At 49.1% G+C, this 19,270-nt stretch overlaps 1 protein-coding gene across 1 annotated transcript in view; it reads left to right on the top strand.

The window, feature by feature from the left end:
* The first annotated feature begins 3,542 nt into the window (after positions 1-3,542).
* The window catches only part of Fat2 (FAT atypical cadherin 2), a 65,764-nt gene continuing 50,036 nt past the window's right edge, over positions 3,543-19,270 (top strand). The window contains exons 1-4 of the mRNA XM_032912167.1: positions 3,543-3,877; positions 5,072-5,198; positions 6,107-9,377; positions 14,100-14,414. Coding sequence (XP_032768058.1) covers positions 6,119-9,377; positions 14,100-14,414 — 3,574 coding nt within the window. The 5' untranslated portion in view covers positions 3,543-3,877; positions 5,072-5,198; positions 6,107-6,118. The remainder of the gene's footprint in view (positions 3,878-5,071; positions 5,199-6,106; positions 9,378-14,099; positions 14,415-19,270) is intronic.

The raw sequence follows: 19,270 nt of genomic DNA, 5'->3' as shown, positions 1-19,270 counted from the left end.
CTTGGATTCATCGATTGCTTTGTAGAACAGACATCAGACTCACTTCTCCTGGAGTTGAAAGTGACACAGCACACATGGGCTGTTGCATGTGGTGTGACAGGCGTGAAGATCACAGCACACCAGACCAGATGTCCCCATTCCTCTTCTGACAGGACACAGGATGCCGGGCGAGCGGAGCCAGCTTGCCAGAGTGGAAAGGACTTTTAGGGGTCCTCCAACACGCTGCTCAGCCCAGCATGATGCTCTGCCCTGAGTTCCCTATCAGGTGAGGGGCAAGGCTGGGGGCGGGGACAGGCCCCAGCCCCGCTTTTTACAACACAGTCATGTGTCCAGCCTAGTTCTGTTAGGAAAAGAAAGTTCTACCTTCAGAGTAAGAAACAGCCCTGGAACCATTGAGCCATCCCCACCTTACTGAGCACAGTACACACACCACTTACACACAAGTGTGTGGGGTGCAGCTGATAATATGTGGCTGAGAACACACAGTGAATGGGTGACCTCAGATACTGGGATGCTAGGGGACCTTCTCAGGGATCTGACCCAGGGTTTGTGATGGGTGTACAGACGGGTCCACAGCTGGGGACATCGCTCAAGGCCTCTGGAAGGCTCCTTTAATATCCACTGGAGCTGCTTCTGTGTGTACAGTTCAGAAAGCCACGCCCAGTGAGCCAGAGCCATGTGCGAATGAGCCAGAGGGGCCTTCGGCAGCTCTTTGGTGTAGAATGCTCTCCACAAGTGCAGGTCCCCAAGGACTAATTGCTGTGCCCAAGGATGGGGGTTGTGCCATCTTCTGGGACACTCTGGATCAATGGTACCAAATTTAGTGCCACTAAGTTCTTGAACATCAGAAGCAGCGTTCTGAGGAACTGGGAGCTGAATCGCAAGATGACCAGAATCACAGCCTCTTAAAATCCTATAGGGGCAGGGCTGTGGATGTGGCTCACTTGGTAGAGTGCTGGCCTAGCATGCACAAAGCCCTGGGTTCCGGTCCCAGCACTGCATAAACCAGGTGTGGTGGTGAACTCTCATGATCCCAGAATTTGGGAGGTAGAGAAAGGAGGATGGGAAGTTCAAAGCCAACCTTGACTACATTGCTACATAGTCAGTTTGAGGCTACACAAGACCCTGTCTCATAAAAACAAGCCAGACTCGGCACATAAAGGTACTTAAAGGTACTTTATCAAGCCACCAAGCTTGCCAAGCTTAGTTTGTTCCCCAGGATCCACATGGTAGGAAAGAACCAACTCCTCCTCCACCAAGCCCTTTCCACCGCCCCACTGTGTGTGTGTGTGTGTGTGTGTGTGTGTGTGTGTGTGTATAAATAAATAATTGCAACAGAAAGATTGAAAATTTTAAAAATAAAGCAAGCAAATAAACAACCCAATGCTTTCTGTTGCAGACGAGGAGGTGCGAGGTTAGGGAAGGCAGGAGACCTGATACCAGGAGTCTTCTTTATCCACAAACCCACCTTTAACAGGATGAGTCTGTCAGAGAGACATGCTGGCACCGGATGATATCGAAAACCAGACCTCAGAGGCTAGACAGAGGATGGCTCGGGGGTTAAGAGCATTGGCTGCTCTTCCAGAGGACCTGGGTTCAATTCCCAGCACCCACATGGCAGCCTCACAACTGTAACTCCAGTTCCAGGGCATCTGAAATCCGCACACGGACATGCTTGTAGGCAAAATACCAACACGCACAAAATAAAATAGAAAAAATTATTAGAAATGAAAGAAAATCGGGAAACCAGGTCTCCCATCTGTAATCTTACTAACTTCGTTTCCGTAAACTCGGAAAACTAATGATCAGGGAAGGCAAGCCGTTACCTGAAGTCACACATCTGGTCCCTCTGCTGTGACATGGGGCCGGGCCTCACACAGAGGCAGCTGGATTCATACCACAGCTCCTCCCAGCTTTTATTCAGAAATAGATATATGCGTGCTCTCTCCACATGACAGTCCTAAGTCATCCCCTTTGCCTGTGTCCCCTTCCTGTCTGTCTGGGCCTGGGGAGATGGGGAGCGCCAGGCCCCACCCCAGACAAGTACCCGCTAGCAGCTTCCCAGAAGAGCATGGAGTAGGGCCAGCAAGCAGAGACCTGCTTCCTGTTCCACTGGGCCCAGGCTGGACTCTCTCCAGAGATGTCGGCGGGCCCCAACCTCACCCCATCGCAGGCTCTGATTCATTGAGAACTGAGAATGTAAGACACAAAGCAGGTTGTGCCCAGGCGCCAGGCCCTGCACAATGTGCTCGTGCTCGCAACTTTTCCTCATTTTCCTAAAACCCAGCGGATAAGACGCTCTCAACGGCCCATCTTGCAGACAAGGACAACAAGGTTCCCAGAGATCAAGTAACAGACCCAGCAACACACTTGACTGAGGAATGGCGCTGGGATGAGGGCCCTAAGAAAATAGCATCACTTTCTGGTGGCTCAGTTGGGGGGAAAATCCCTGGCTGTCATCCTCACTCTGCAATTCTGGGCAAATCCCCTTCTTCCTTGGGACTTTATTTTCTTTCCCCTTAAAAATAGATTTATCTTATTTTTAATTGTGCGCATGCGTATCTGTGTGTGGGTACGTGTCCACTTGTCCAGGTGCTGAGGGAGGCCAGGAGGGTGTTGGGTCATCTACAGTCAGAGTTACAAGTGGTTGTAAGCTACCAGATGTGAGTGATGGGAATCAAACTGGACCTGGAATTTAGGCAAGTGCTTTTAACTTCTGAGCTATCTATTCAGCCCCATCTCCTCACCCCTCCCCTCCCCCATTTCCCCACCCCTCCCCTCCCCCATTTCCCCACCCCTCCCCCTCCCCCATCTCCCTCACCCCCGTGCTCTGAACAAAGAGGGCCATTTCCAAAGACTCCATTTTCTTCTCTCATAACTGTCCCTTGATCCAGAGCCTCCCATTTTCAGCTGGTATCGATTGAGCTGGGTGTGCACCCAGTATTGATCCCCCGACTCCCAGTGAGGATCCCACTGTGAGTAAGGAACACGAAGTCCTTGTCTTCATGGAGCCCGGTGTTCAGCGTGGGAGGACTGTCACTGGATAAACAGGGTGGTGATAAAGACCCTGAAGTGACACCGGTGGTGTTGGGGGCAGGGTTGCTTCAAATGGGGGTCAGGAGGCACAGAAGAAGAAAAGTAGGGTCTTATGAGGGAAGCTTAAGGGGGGGAAGTTATAAAACCAACTGTCTCAGGGCAGCTCCCCCAAAGAATGTGTTTGCAGAAGGTAAAGGCAGTTCCAGTACATCAGTAGCATGGGGGATGGTGTGACAGCATCACCAACCACACCAGGTGATTCCGGGACCTTTTGCACCGTCCTAAGGTGATAAGATCGTAATCTAAGAATTATGGGAAACTTAGAAAAATTTTAACTGGTAAATGATATATATGAAGATATGAACTACTGGGTGTTTTTTACAAGAAGTCTCATGTAGTGCTCCTGGGTATGGGAGGTTCAGAGGGTGAGACAGGGAGGCCTGGGTGCCTCTACACCCTGGGAGCATGCCCACCTGTTGGTACTGGGTGCCAGGGAACAGCCACGTGTAGGCACAGTGTCCTCCCTCCATAGGTTGCCTGCCCACTGTGGCTGTCTGTCAGTCCTACGCTTTGCACGTGGGTACATGCATCATGCTACCACCCCAGGGTGCATCTCTCTGCTTCTCATCCTCCAGGGAGACCCTGTGGCCACCTCATCCCTACAGTGCATCTTAACGGGTCGGCTTGGCGCCTATGCCGGCTGAGCCTGCTCTTGTTGGGACCTGCCCATTGCTGGTGCTGACCCAGGGGAACAGGAAGCGCCCTGCACAGCGGGGCAAGCAGAGCAGCCAGGGCGGGCTGCAAGCACCTGGCTCCCTGGAGCTGAGGATCCTTTACCGGGGTAAGGGTTCTTTCCTCCTGGGATTTCAAGAGAGCACACAATCCTGTGAGAACTGGGGCCTGAGTGATTCAGGGTCCCCTCCTCCTTGAGGGTCTGGGGGCGGGGTTCCTGTATGGCTTCTGCACATACTGCAGGACGGAATAAGGTAAGAACTAGGCGGTGGGGGACGGGGTGAGGGGGTGGGCATGAGGGTGAGAAACACTGATTTAGGGACCTCCAAGCGTGGTGTCTGCCTCTGTCCTGTATCCTTTTGCTGAGGTTAACTCCAGGCGCCCCAACACGGTCTTAAGCAGCAGACTGTGGTGTTGAAGTTAGAAAGGTGGGCTAAATCCTGCCCCTCTTCTGTCCAGAACCTGGGTCAGGTGGGCTTTTCTGTTCCCGCCTTCCATCTCGAAACATTTCCTGCAGACTGTCAGGGAACCCTGTGCCCTGTTCACTGGGGACTCTGAGAAGAGGTGGCGCCCTTCTCCTTTCCCCCTTGCCCTGGAAATTTAACTCTTCGGTGTCTTTGAAGAGCAAGATAACCAGAAAAACGAGTCTGTCCCGTCTTACCCAGGAATGCTGCACACATGGCCTGCAGCCAGGGTGTTCCTGGGAATGGGGTTCCCAGGGGCAGACCGGGCTTCAGCCCTCTCTCACTGGGCTCCCAAGTCGGCTTCTATCCCCAGTTCTCTGGAGCAGGCTCAGCTCTATGGGACACAGCAATGGAGTAGAGAGGACAGAGGAGTCAAGAGGTTAGTTCAAGGAGAACCAGTTCCCTGAACCAGTTCAGACCTGGCCGCCCACCATGTGAGCTGAGGAAAGCCCTATCCCCAGAATGGGACGCTTTGCCCGTCTGCACAGGAGCCTCTTGGAGGTCCATTTTTGGCTGTGACATTCCCTGAGTCTAGGAGTTGTCTATCTGGAGTTAAGCTCTGTTCACAGTCAGCAGGGATGAGCTAGGTGTCCCTAAGCCTGAGACAGGGGATGCAGCCCAGCCAGTGACTACGGAAGCTTCATCCAGCTCCCGGTCAGCCTCCTGGTAGGTGCAAGGCCCTGAACTCATCCTTCCCATTCTTAATAATGGCTAATGTTGTTCGAACTTACCTCGTACCGATCTCTGCTAGATCCCCCACCTTCATTTTCTCCTTTAGTTTACACAATTTATCTTATCTGCTATAAGATAGAGTCACTCACACTTTTTTTTTTTTAAAGATAGGGTCTCACGTTGCCTATCATGGCCTTAAACTTGATATGTAAAAAAGGGTGACCTTGAACTTTGGATGCCCCTTCCTCTACCTCCTGCCTGCTGGGATTGCAAGCACTCTATCTTCAACCCTAAGTAAGACATAAACATATATATCATATTATTTTAAATCATATGTGTATGCATGTGTCGATGTGTGGGTTTGTGTAAGTGAGTGCGGGTGCCTGCAGAGGCCAAAAGAAGGTGTCAGATTTTCTGGAGCTGAAGTTAGATGTAATCGGGAACTGCCTGAGGTGGGCACTGGGAGCCAAACTCGAGTCCTCTGGAAGAGCTGTGTGTACTCTTAACCACTGGACCATCTTCACCAGGACCATCTAGATACTGTTTTTATGCCTATGCTATGGAATAAGGAATCAAGGTTCGCAGAGGTCAGGGACTGGAGGGTTAACCATTTAGCAGATGGGGAGCAGGGGCTCAGATCCCAGGTAGCCTGGTACCGGATCTGGGATCTTGACGGCAGTGGTTTTCTGTAGTCCCTGTGTGAACAAATGCAGTTCATTCTGGCTCCAGCTCAGCACCAGTGGAGGGGCCTTACATGGAGAAATTTCCAAGCTTGGGTCCTCGGCTAAGAGGTGGAACAATTTTACCTTCTCAAGGTAGCTACAAAGTTTTCTGGGGTCAGAGTTGGGGTTGGAAGGAGCCAATCAAAACTAGGATGTAACCACAGGATGTTGCTGAGAGAATATGTCCAGCTGTCTGTGTCTCACACAGCGTACGTCAGAGCCTCTGCCCACCATCACGGGTGGGGAGCAGGTGTAACTACGTTTTTAACTCTGCATCTTCTCTTGCGCTATTGAGGAAGGGGATCTGGGGGGATGGGAGGAAGAACAAAAGAGGGTAATGAGGGTAAAGATGATCACATACATTATATTCATGTATGAAAATGTCTTAAATCAGTTATTAACTTATGCTTTCAAAAAAGAAAGGACCACAGTGCTGGGAGCCATCTCCTCTCTGACTTGAACTCTCTCTCTCTTATTCAGGAGTTTTTCACCATGACTCTTGTCCTGCTGGGTCTAGCCATCCTGTTGCTCCACCGTGCAGCCTGTGAGAAGCCCCTAGAAGAAACCATCCCCCCCTTGTCTTGGCGCTTCACGCATTCCTTGTACAACGCCACCATCTATGAAAACTCTGCTCCCAAGACCTATGTGGAGAGCCCAGTGAAGATGGGCATGTATCTAGCAGAGCCCCACTGGGTGGTGAAGTACCGGATCATCTCTGGAGATGCAGCCGGAGTATTTAAGACGGAGGAGCATGTGGTAGGCAACTTCTGCTTTCTGAGAATAAGGACCAAGAGCAGCAACACGGCACTTCTCAACAGGGAGGTGCGAGACAGCTACACGCTCATCGTGCAAGCCTCGGACAAGAGCCTGGAGTTCGAAGCGCTGACCCAAGTGGTGGTCCACATCCTGGACCAGAATGACCTGAAGCCCCTCTTTTCCCCACCTTCCTACAGAGTCACCATCTCGGAGGACAGGCCCCTCAAAAGCCCCATCTGCAAAGTGACTGCCACAGATGCCGATCTGGGCCAGAACGCTGAGTTCTATTATGCTTTTAATGCCAGGTCAGAGGTCTTTGCCATCCACCCCACCAGTGGGGTGGTCACTGTGGCTGGAAAGCTGAATGTCACATGGCGAGGCAAGTATGAGCTCCAGGTGCTGGCTGTGGACCGCATGAGAAAAATCTCAGAGGGCAATGGATTTGGCAACTTGGCTTCATTGGTAATTCGTGTGGAGCCTGTGCATAGGAAGCCTCCAGCTATCAACTTAGTGGTCCTGAATCCACCAGAAGGTGATGAAGGTGACATCTATGCCATCGTCACAGTGGACACAAATGGTTCAGGAGCTGAAGTAGATTCCCTGGAGGTGGTTGGTGGTGACCCTGGAAAGTACTTCAAGGTCCTCAGGTCCTATGCCCAAGGCAATGAGTTCAATTTGGTGGCAGTCAGGGACATTAATTGGGCAGAACACCCTCATGGCTTCAACATCAGCCTCCAGACCCACAGTTGGAGCAGATTTCCACCCCACTCCATCATCAGGGCCTTCCATCTCCCATCGTGGACACTGGCCAACCTCAGATTCGAGAAAGCAGTTTACAGAGTAAAGCTCAGTGAATTCTCTCCTCCCGGAAGCCGTGTGGCATTGGTGAAGGTCACCACGGCTCTCCCCAATTTGCGTTATTCTCTAAAGCCATCCTCCGGGAACACAGCATTCAAGTTGAATGCTCGAACAGGCCTGATCACCACCACGAAGCTTGTGGACTTCCATGAGCGAAACCAGTACCAGCTCCATGTCAAAACTTCCCTGGGTCAGGCCACCACCACTGTGATCATTGATATTGTGGACTGTAACAACCACGCCCCAGTCTTCAACAGCTCTTCCTACGAAGGGACCTTGGATGAGAACATCCCCCCTGGCACCAGTGTTTTGACTGTGACAGCCACAGACCAGGACCATGGGGACAATGGACACATCACCTATTCCATCACTGGCCCCAAAGCTGTGCCGTTCTCTATTGACCCTCTTCTGGGGGTCATCTCCACCACCAAACCCATGGACTATGAACTCATGAAGAGAATTTATACCTTTCGGGTCCGAGCGTCAGACTGGGGGTCCCCTTTTCGCCAGGAGAAGGAAGTGTCTGTTTCTCTGAGGCTCAAGAATTTGAATGACAATCAGCCTATGTTTGAGGAAGTCAACTGTACTGTGTCCCTCCGTCAAGACGCGCCGGTTGGGAAGTCGATAATGGCTGTGTCTGCAATAGACATGGACGAACTTCAGAACCTGAAATATGAAATTGTGTCTGGCAACGAACAAGACTATTTCCATCTCAACCATTTCTCGGGAGTGATATCTCTCAAACGCTCTTTTATGAACCTCACTGCTGTTCGGCCCACCATCTATTCTCTGAAGATTACAGCCTCTGATGGGAAGAACTATGCCTCCCCCACAACTCTGAAAGTCACTGTGGTGAAGGACCCTCACTCCGAGGTCCCTGTACAGTGTGATAAAACAGGAGTGCTGACCCATATCACAAAAACCATCCTCCAATCTGCTGGGCTTCAGAGCCAAGAGTTGGGTGAAGAGGAATTCACCTCCCTTAGCAACTATCAGATCAACCATCACGCTCCCCAGTTTGAGGACCACTTCCCCCAGTCCATTGACATTCTGGAGCAGGTTCCCATCAACACCCCCTTGGCCCGCCTGGCAGCCACTGATCCAGATACCGGCTTTCATGGCAAGCTGGTCTACGTGATTTCGGATGGCAATGAGGAAGGTTGTTTTGACATTGAGCTGGAGACGGGGCTGCTCACGGTGGCAGCAGCCTTGGACTATGAGACCACTAGCTTCTATGTCCTCAATGTGACCGTGTATGACCTGGGCACTCCTCCGAAGTCCTCCTGGAAGTTGTTGACAGTGACGGTGAAAGACTGGAATGATAACCCACCTAGGTTTCCTCCAGGTGGGTACCAACTTACCATTTCTGAGGACACGGAAGTTGGAACCACGATTGCAGAGCTGAAGACAGAGGACGCCGACTCAGAGGACAACGGGAGGGTTCGCTACACCCTACTAACCCCTACAGAGAAGTTCTCTCTCCACCCACTCACTGGGGAGTTGGTTGTCACAGGACACCTTGACAGGGAATCTGAGTCTCAGTACATACTCAAGGCAGAGGCCAGGGACCAGCCCACAAAGGGCCACCAGCTCTTCTCTGTCACTGACTTGATAGTCACGTTGGAGGATATCAATGACAACCCTCCCCAGTGTATCACAGAGCACAGGAGACTGAAGGTGCCCGAGGACATGCCCCTCGGGACGGTCTTGACATTCCTAGATGCCTCTGACCCTGACCTGGGCCCTGCAGGTGAAGTGAAATATATCCTGGTGGAGGATGCCCACGGAACTTTCCAGGTGCACCCGATGACTGGAGCTCTGAGTCTGGAAAAAGAGTTGGACTTTGAGAGACGGGCTGGATACAATCTGAGCTTTTGGGCCAGTGACAGTGGGAAGCCTCTATCCCGCAGGACCCTCTGCCACGTAGAAGTGTTAGTCATGGATGTAAATGAGAATCTCCACTCTCCCCACTTTTCCTCCTTTGTGTACCAGGGCCAGGTACAGGAGAACAGCCCTGCAGGGACCCCGGTAATGGTAGTCACAGCTCAGGATGATGACAGTGGCTTGGATGGAGAGCTCCAGTACTTCCTACGGGCTGGCACTGGCCTGGAAGCCTTCAGCATCAACCAAGACACAGGTACTGGGGTGAGGTACATGGAGAGCCAGGGCCTGGAGGACAGTGGGATGAAAGGAACACAGGGACAAGTGGAGATTCGCCCTTCTGCTCCTTGTATTTAAAATTTGTCTTTATGACTCACACACATATATACATGTATGTGTAAAATGCACACTATATGTGTATAATAAATATACATATTCCCTTTGTGAAAGTGATACATAGTAGCTATACACTTTTTCCTTTTTAAAATAGTTTTAAAAAAGATTTATTTATTTTATTTGTGTGAGTACACTGTAGCTGACTTCAGACACACCAGGAGAGAGCAGCAGATCCCATTACAGATGGTGGTGAGCCCCCATGTGGTTACTGGGAATTGAACTCAGGACCTCTGGAAGAGCAGCCAGTGCTCTTAACTACTGAGCCATCACTCCAGCCAGCCCCACTTTTTTTAATCTTTGAGACTAAAATTCAATTGCACTTCTCCTTTCCTATCTCCCCTCCAAGCTCTCCCATATATGCCTCCTTGCTCTCCTTTAAATTTGTGGCCTCCTTTGTTTCTTTACTAATTGTTATTGTATGCATATATGTATATGTACATACATGTATATTCCTAAATATAACCTATCCAGCCCATACGATGCTACCTGTATGAATGTGTATGCTTTCAGGGCTGAGCATTTGGCACTGGACAACCAGTTGGTCTGCTTTTCCCTGGGGAAAGCCACCTCTCCCATTCCCAGGCTTCCTTAGTTGCCTATAGTTCCGTGTATAGAAGTCTTGTGGCCTTCTCTCCAGCCAGTTTGACATACACGTTCATAGGTGTCTTTTTTTTTTTTTTTGGTTCTTTTTTTCGGATCTGGGGACCGAACTCAGGGCCTTGCGCTTCCTAGGCAAGCGCTCTACCACTGAGCTAAATCCCCAACCCCAATAGGTGTCTTTTTTGTTCAGCTTACATATGGGCAGTCATGTTGGTGAGATTCTATGGGTATAGCTTCTGATCTTACTAGGAAACACGATCTTAGATCAAACTCCCCGGCTTTCTGTCTCTTACAGTCTTTCCACCCAATATTCTACAATGTTCCCTGAGCCTTAGATGCAGGAGTGTTTTGTAGATGTATCCACTGTGACTGGGCTCCTCGACTCTGTGTTTTGATTGGTTGTGGTTTTCTGGGATGACCTCCATCTGTCGCAAAGAGACGCTTCTTTGATGAGGGAAGAAGACATATCTGTGGGAAAACGGACAAATGCATAGATTGTTTTAGGGATTATGATGGTTTAGTGAATTAGTAGTTGTAGATTCTTCTCCAGTATCTGTGACTTCATCATTAGCACTGAGTGGTTAGCGAGGTTTCCAGTATCAATCATGGCCTCTCTCTTGTTGAGCAGGTCTTCAGTCCAATTAGAGAGCTTTTAGTATACTTGCCACTACTAGGGTTATTGTGCCATGATATTTGTTGATGTGGTTCATAGGCATCATAGTTGGGTAGAACTGCTGGTTGCCTCCCTTCTTTGGAAGCTTGCGTGATACCTTCTGGGACCATGAGAGCTGGTCCTCAGGGAGGAGGCTTTCAACTCAGTTCCAGCTCAGGGCTCTCTGGGCCCTGTTTTGGAAGAACATGGTGTCTTCAGTAATAAGGACTTACCTTTCACCTCCAGCACTCGCCAAGAGCAACAGCAATAGGCTCTGTGTTTTGGGTCCAAAGAGGGCTTCTCATGTCTGGCGTTGGGGTTTTTGTTTAGTTGGTCTTTTTGGCTCTTGGAGGAAGCCCAGTCAGTCCAGATAACAAAAGTTCATTAAAACTATATGTGAATATCTATACACTGAATTACATGTTTTATAGGTGTTTGGGGGTTCTGTTTGTTTTTCAGTAAATAGTTAACGGTGTGATTTCTTATAGCTTTTAAAGACATACTATTTGTTCTTTTCCCCACTTCACTTTCTTCTGGATTGATCTCTGTCCCCTTTCCCTAAAAGGCCCTCTGCTTCTCACCATTTCACCGGATCACTTGCACCCTGCTATTCCTCTTTACCTTCCTCCCTCTTTCTTCTCTATTCACACCCTTGCTCCTCAAAGAAGCTCCCCGTTCCCATTTCTGGGATCAGATCATGTGTACACTGCTCTTCCCCACTCTATTGCTCCCCAAACCCCACATCCTGGCACGATCCAGTTTCATTTTCCTGGTCTCTGTGGTTCCTATGGACTATGTACTCACATACGAAGAAGATTTGGAGCTCGGAGCCTCCAATATGTGCGATCGCGCCACGTTTGTCTTTCTGGGCCTGGGTTACGTCAGTCAATCTGGCTGCTCCTAGTTCCATCCATTTACCTGCAAAGCTCATGACTTCCTCTTTCTCTACAGGCGAATAGCACTCCATTGTATATATGAAGCACACGTTCACTATACCCTCATCAGTTGTAGGACATTTAGGTTTCTACTTCCTAGCTACTAGAATAGAGCAGCAATGAAGATGGCGGGCGAGTATCTGTGGAGTAGGATGTGGTATCCTTTGGGCATACACCAGGAGTCATACACCAGAGTCAAAGAGTCAATTTATTTGAGTTTTTGAGAATTCTCCATACTGATTTCCACAGCGGCTGTACCAACCTACAAGCCCGCTCCCAGTGATGGAGGGTTCTCTTCTCCCCACATCCCCTCCAACGTTTGCTGTCAGCACTTCCGTTGATCTTTGCCATTCTGGCCTGTGTTCGATGAAAACACAAAGGTTGTGTTGTTGTGCACTTCCCTAATTTCTAGAGATGGTGAAAAGTGTTTTGAGACGTTTCTTAGTCACTTTTTCCTTCCTTTGAAAACTCTCTTCTCAGATTCCAGGCCCATTTTTGAATAGTTGTTCAAATTTTTTTTAAAGCTTGATTTTTTTGAGTTCTTTTTTTTTTTTTTCCGGAGCTGGGGACCGAACCCAGGGTCTTGCGCTTCCTAGGCAAGCACTCTACCACTGAGCTAAATCCCCAACCTCTTGAGTTCTTTATATAGTCTGGATATCAATCCTCTTTCAGATGTGTAACTGCCAAAGAGTCTCGTTCTGTGGGTCTCCTCTCCAGCCGGTTGGTGGGTTCTCTAGCTATGCAAAGCTTTGCAGTCTCACGAAGTCCCACTTGTCAGTTGTTGGCCGTAATTCATGGGAAGTGGAGTTCGATTCGAGAAGTCCTTTCTCCCACTTGTATCTCACAGGCAAGGCCTGCACTTTCTTCTGACAGCTTCAGTGTTTCGGCTTTCAAATCTACATCTTTGGTTGGTCTGGAATTAATTTTTGGGCAATGTAGTAGAGATGGGTGTGATTTCATTCTTCGGCATGTGGGCCCCCAGTTTTCCCAGGGCCATTTGTTGAGGATGGTTTCTTTTCCTTAGCATATGTCATTGGCGTTTTTGTCAAATATTAAGTAACTGGTTACATATACTCACGTTTGGGTCTCTGGTTTTTGTTTCTTTGCTCTCTAATCTGTTTTTTGCCAATACCATATTGTTTTATTACTGTGGCTCTGTGATATATCTTAAGGCCTGAAATTGTAGTTTGTTTCCAGGGCAAAAGTATGGTGCGTAGAGTGCATTTAGTAGACTCTAGACTCAGAATTTAAATCTCTATTTCCTTCTCCTTGTCCTCCTCCTTCTCTCCTTCTTCCTCCCCCATTCTTCCTCTCCTCTTCCCCTCATCCTTCTTCTCCTCCTCTCTGCCAGGGTTCCTGGCTGGCCTGGAACTCACTCTGTAGCCCAGGTTGGTCTCAGTCTCACAGAGATTCCTGTTTCTGCCTCCCTTGTGCTGAGTCGAAAGGCCTGCGCCATGCCTAGCAGCCGATCTTTCTCTTACTATATGATCTTGACCAAAATTATGCCTCCTTTGGGCAGCATCTAGAGTAAATGGACCAAAGAATGGAGCTGAGCCCCTAAGACCACGAAGTGACAAAGTAGGGAATCAGAAATGTATTCATCAAACCCCTAACCAGTAATTTGAAAATCTATCCGGATTTAAGGACTAATGGAATCAGGCCAAGGCCAGCTATAGTATATCTCACTTACAGAATGTGGAAGTGACTAGCTGGAAGTTGAGTTGAAGGAGTTGGTGGAAGCCAGTAAATGTCTACTGTCTTCTGGAAGCCTTGTATATCTGTATGTCAGAAGGGAGGGCCCATTTTAGCAGAGAAAGGCTGAGAGGTTCTACTAAATGGACGTCCACCTTAGCATCTCCCACCTCATCCTGACAGCCCTACTTCCTACCCCTTTCCCTGATCTTTCTGTTAACATCCTTTCCACATACAGATCAGTAGATGTTGGGTAAGGTGAGGTTTTTCTATTTATTAATTGTGTGTGTGTATGTATATCTATATATACATTCATGTATGTGTGTACTGGGCATACATACATGTGCGTGTCTGTAGACATGTAGGCAGACACATTGAGACCAGAGGTTGATAAATTAGGCTTCATCCTCTATTGATCTCCACTTTATTATTTGAGACAGTCATTACAGAACCCAGAGCTCACTGCTGCAGCTAGATTGGCAGCCAAAAAGCCTCACAGACTCTTCCCTCTCTACCACCCCTCCTCCCTAGTGCTGGGATCATGGCTGCATGCCACCATGACCAATTTTTATGTAGGAGATCTGAACTCGGGTTCTTGTACAGCAGACACTTAACTGAGCCACCTCCCCAGCCCTGGGTAGGGTGGTTTCTAAAGCCTCCCTGAGATCTGAGTATAATGAGTTTGGTCACTTGCTGTCCCCAGGAATGCTCGAGACTCTGGCACCTCTGGACCGAGAATTCGCACCCTACTACTGGTTGACGGTGTTGGCTGTGGACAGAGGCTCCGTTCCCCTCTCTGCTGTCACTGAAGTCTACATTGAAGTTACAGACATCAATGACAACATTCCTTCCATGTCTAGACCTGTGTTCTACCCCTCTGTCCGGGAAGATGCCCCCTTGGGTACCTCTGTGCTTCAGCTAGAGGCCTGGGACCCAGACTCCAGCTCCCAAGGGAAGCTGACCTTCAACCTCACCAGTGGGAACCACATGGGACATTTCATCATTCATCCATTTACAGGTAAGGCCCAGAAAGCTGGAGGGACAGGGATATATAGATCTACAAGGTAGTTCTTGGATTGTTCCTGAGGTGGCATCAGGGCCACCTGAAGACAAATCAGAAATTCCAGTTCTCAGGCCCCCTCACTAGGCCTGCCAAATCCACATTCTGAGGGCAGACTCCAGAAATGTGTATTTTAACAACACGAGCCTAGCATTCTGATGCAACCACAGTTAAGATTCATTTCAACAACGCCATCTCCACAGGAGAAACTGTTAAAATCTTTCCTGCCTTGGCATCCAACATGTGCCCCAGAGGTCAAGCTGAAATTAGTTCAGGCCTTTGAATGTTCTCAAACTGACCCTTCTCCCTAGTCACAGCCATGGCCACAACCATCATTGGCCTTCGTTCTACTTTATCTCTGTTGCTGTGGTAAAAACCACTCTGATCAGGAGCAACTTAGGGGAGAAAGGGGCTTATTTAATAAATGTACTTTACTGCCTTAGACTCCCAGGTCCCACTCCATCATTGAGGGAAGTCAGGGTGGGAACTCAAGGCAGGAACCATGGAAGAACACTGCCTATAGGCTGGTTCTCTGGCTAGCTCACGGGCTCATGTGTACCTAGCTTTCTGATGTAGCCCTGGACCTCCTACCTAGAAAATGGTGCTGCCCACAGTGAGCAGGGCCTTCCTGCATCCATGAACTGTCAAGCCAATCCTCTGAAGATGTGCACACAGGCCAAGTTGATCTAGACAATCCTCAATTGAGGCTTTTCTTTCAGATGACGCTAGGCTGTGCCAAGTCAACAAACAAAGCTAACTAGGACAGTCCTTATGGCAGACAAGTCTCAAACCTGCTCATGAAACAGTAACGACTGTTACCCCTCCCCACCCCATTAGCCTTCTCATAGGCCAAGAGTGGTAGAAGGTTCAGAGGAATCCAGGGGTCACCTTGTTGCAGCAGTGAGCTGAGAGGAGCACCCCAAAAATATCTGACTTGACTCAGAAACTTTAAGCACAAATTTACCAATTTTTAGTCCACACTGGCAAATTCCACAGAACATTCCAGATCTCCGGATGTTCTTCAGAAACAGTATGCTCTGACCACGCTTCCACCACATTCTCTGAGGGCCACAGTATACCAGAGGCTGACAGTAGCTCACAGAGCAGATCCCACGTACATTCTTTGATCCCACAGTCCCCTCCCCCACCCCTGTTGTATTAGTCCCAGCCTGCCTCCTCCAGTTGTGGAATCTGTCACTTCTTTGAGCTGGCGTCTGAGCAAGCCTACAGGCCTCCTGTAAGGAAAGCTGACCTTTCCATGTGACCCAATCTTTTCTCTACCGGACAATGCACTCTTGCTGTAAAAGGACAGACCGTAGAGAGGGAACAGAGGGTGCTTGTGGGCTTTCCAGGAGCCCAGGGGAGAAGTGGGGCAAAGAGTAGGCAAGGAGTGCAAGTGTCTTTGACACTGAAGGCTTCGGTGAGAGCCTTTTCTGTTAACCTTTGACCTCAGGCTATAGACACATCCTCTTCTTTCTAAGCTGAGGGAGCTTTTCTTTTAGAAAACAGGTCCAGGCAGGTTCTCCCCTCAGGCTCACCCCATATCTCCAAGGTACCACACCCACACCCCTGTGCCTCAGAAGAGTCAGGAGATTGATCCCTCACCTAAGGCATTAACGCCTCAGCTTCTCCCAATCCCTCTTCTATTTACTGTCAATGGTCCTCTGGCAGCAGGCCTGGCCTGATGCCCTTGCAGGCACACTCCTCCCAGCTTTCCTGAAGGCACAGCAGAAGAAATTGTGACTAGCAGGAAGTCTTACTTTTAATGTGAGAATCATGAGAATCATATCAGCCACCAGCTCCCAACCCACCTTCCTCACGGGAGCCATCCTGCCGTTCCGCATCCCCACTACAGAAGCCTGGCAGGTTTCTCAGTGTCCTCCAGATAAAGTCAAGGTCCCCTCTGTCTCACAAGCTGCTGCCTAAATGGCCCCCTAACCTCTCTGGTTTCACTGTATTCCTCTCACTAAATCTCTTTCGGCTCCAGCCACATGGCTGTGTCAACATTAAAACCACAGTCTCATCTTAAAGGGAATAGGACATAGTTTATTCTGGCGACATCGTGTATGACTGTAGCCCAGGAACACAGATTTAGGTTACCCCAGTCAAATTCCACGTTCAAGTGTGGGTGCAGTTTCACAGGGTTTTATAGTTTTACAGGACAAAGACAGTCATAAATCTAGGCAGCTTTAAACTGTATTGGCGGGGACACCAGAGAGGCAGATACATCAAAATGGGGAAGCTGTTTTATAGAACCAAGATGCTATCTGATGACATTCTTAGCTCTTGGAGTGGCAGAAGCTAGAAGTGTTCTGCTAAGTTAACAGCTTCTAAGACGTTTTTATTTATTATCATGAATTATTAGTTCAGATACAGAGCAGGCCAGAGAATGGCTCTCCCAGAAGGCTGAATTAGCCTAAGATAAAGTGATTAGCCTCTGAACCTACAAAATTCTAGTCTCTCCATGGGACTGAAATTCCAACCAGTCAGCCAGTCTCTGCAGACACACACTCCTTCCAGGAGATCGTTTTGTTGTGGTGGTTGTTGTTGTTGTTGACATCTAGATACTGCTTCTTCAGCAATTTTTGTCCACAGCTGCTTTGGACCGTGGAAGCTCTTAACATGGGGTTTGCCACACGCTATAGGAGTCTCTCCCTGCTCTCTTACTATGTAGTCCTGACTGGCTTGGAACTTGCTGAGTAGAACAGGCTGACCTTGAACTCACAGAGAACTGCCTGCCTCTGCCTCCCTAGTTCTGTGCTTAAACGCTTGGCTGACTACATGTCAGGCTTCCACTCTCCTTTTGTCTGTGTGGTCTCCAGTCTCCCACAGAGCCCAGCCGGATAGTTACTAATAACATAACATACATCCTGGTTCTGCTATCGTAACCGCTCAGCCCACTGTACTCATTCAAGTAATTGTTCCACTAACTCTCCATCTCCACTGGCCTTCCACAGGTCCCTACAAAAAGCAAAGTTGATTGCTTTTGCCTGCCAGAGCATCTTCAGTACCTGGCAGTACCACAGAGTATAGTGCGAGCTCACTAAACGATTGTTAAATGGATGAACGAGTCCTTGTTGATGGATGATCCATGCATACACACAGCAAATGCTTGAAGAGGTTGCCCCTGAGAGGCCTTAAAGCCTTGTGCTGTAGAGAGATGTGAAGAGAAATGAGATCGGGTTCTTGGTCTCAGAAAGTCAGCTCATCAGGATCATGAGTATTTGGGGATAGATCCTATAGGGACAGCAGAAAGAGTAAAGTATGGGCAGTAGGTAGATGCTGCAGCTGCTCAGGGGGAGGAAAAAAGCTGCTGGCTGTGGCCAAGCTACAGAGGACTAAGGAGGCAGGGGAGGTGATAAGCAGCAGTCTAGGAGGGGACAACGACAGGGCGGTGACTTGAGAACCCCCAAGTGGGAGGAAGATGAGGCTCTCATTGTGGATAGAAGCCATGGTCTGGAGATGGACAATGCATTCCCACCGTTTATTAACTGGTGGGGTCTTAGGAAAGTTTCTGAGCTCTTTTCTTTGTCCATTGCATGTTGCTCTAATTGAGTACCTCAGACTGGGTACTAGTGGTACCAGCTAACCAGCGTGCCAGCGTGTATGTTATGTTATTGGGAACTATCAGGCTAGGTAATCGATAAGGAACACGGGATTATTTAGCTTGTGGTTCTGGAGGCTGAGGTGTCCAAGAGCATGGGCACCTTGCTGCAGGATATCACAATGGTGAAGTACGGAGTGAGTGTGTTAGGTCTTCTCTTTCTGTAAAGTCACTAACACGCTCATGGGGACTCTACACTCGTGACTTCATCTAACCCTAATTGCCTCCTGAAAACCCACCTACAAATCCCATTCGGGTATGGATAAACCTGAGTACGATGTCACATGCCTATAATCGCAGGCAGGAAGATCAGTGTGCAAGGGCAGACTTAGCTACAGACTGGGCGAGTTAGTACCAGGACAGCTTGGGTGACATACATAGAGGGTCTTGTCATAAAAAGTCGAAATAAATGGACAACAATCTGGGGATAATAGCTTTGACATGTGAACTTTTCGAACATAACATCCACACTAAGCATTGATCTGTAGTTAAGTTTCCATGAGTGAAATAAACCATCCAAACTGCTGCCTAGACGGCCATGGGTCCCAAATGATTTGGTATGGAGTGTGACAGCTATAGAAAGAATTTAGAAGAGAGCCTGGCATGTAAGGGGTCGGCAACATTGGCTCTGTGATTCCGAAGGACGGAGGGAGGAGTGGTGACATTTGAATGAACACCTAGTTGTGGAAAGCCCTAGATCTTGGTGGATCAAGGAGTGAAGGAGCAGGAATCCCTCAGAGGTAACTTAACAACTGCTGATGACCTTATCTGGGGGCAGAGGGAGAGGGAAGAGTGTCCCTGAGATGGGGTGATGGGAAAACTTAGTTTGAGGGAGAAAAGGAACAATCGGCAGTTGGTCTCCTTGGGCTAGGAGAGGTAGGGACTTACACCACACGCGCTCGGTGGATGCTTCCTATCCTCATGTGGGGGTTTGCAGCACTGCAGCCATACCTCACCTTCGTGGGCGTTCCTTGCGAATCCAGACACTGGATGTCAAAGAGAGACTTGAAGGTAGACAAGGAGTGGCGATCAAGAGGTTACAGAGCAGCGGTTTCAGGAGCACGGATCCCTGAAGCGTCAGGGAGGAGGGGGGAGCTGAGCATGGTGGTTGTGTACCTGGACTCTCAGCACCCAAGAGGCTGAAGTCGGTGGGTCTGCTGCTGACACTGTGTGGGCTGCTGGGTTTTGGGCCCACCACTCGTGCCTCATG

This window comes from Rattus rattus, chromosome 9 (genome assembly GCF_011064425.1).
Source record: "Rattus rattus isolate New Zealand chromosome 9, Rrattus_CSIRO_v1, whole genome shotgun sequence".
In the NCBI taxonomy this organism is placed as follows: domain Eukaryota; kingdom Metazoa; phylum Chordata; class Mammalia; order Rodentia; family Muridae; genus Rattus; species Rattus rattus.
Note: the sequence above shows the minus strand (reverse complement) of the source record. Positions and strands in the feature narration are given on the sequence as shown.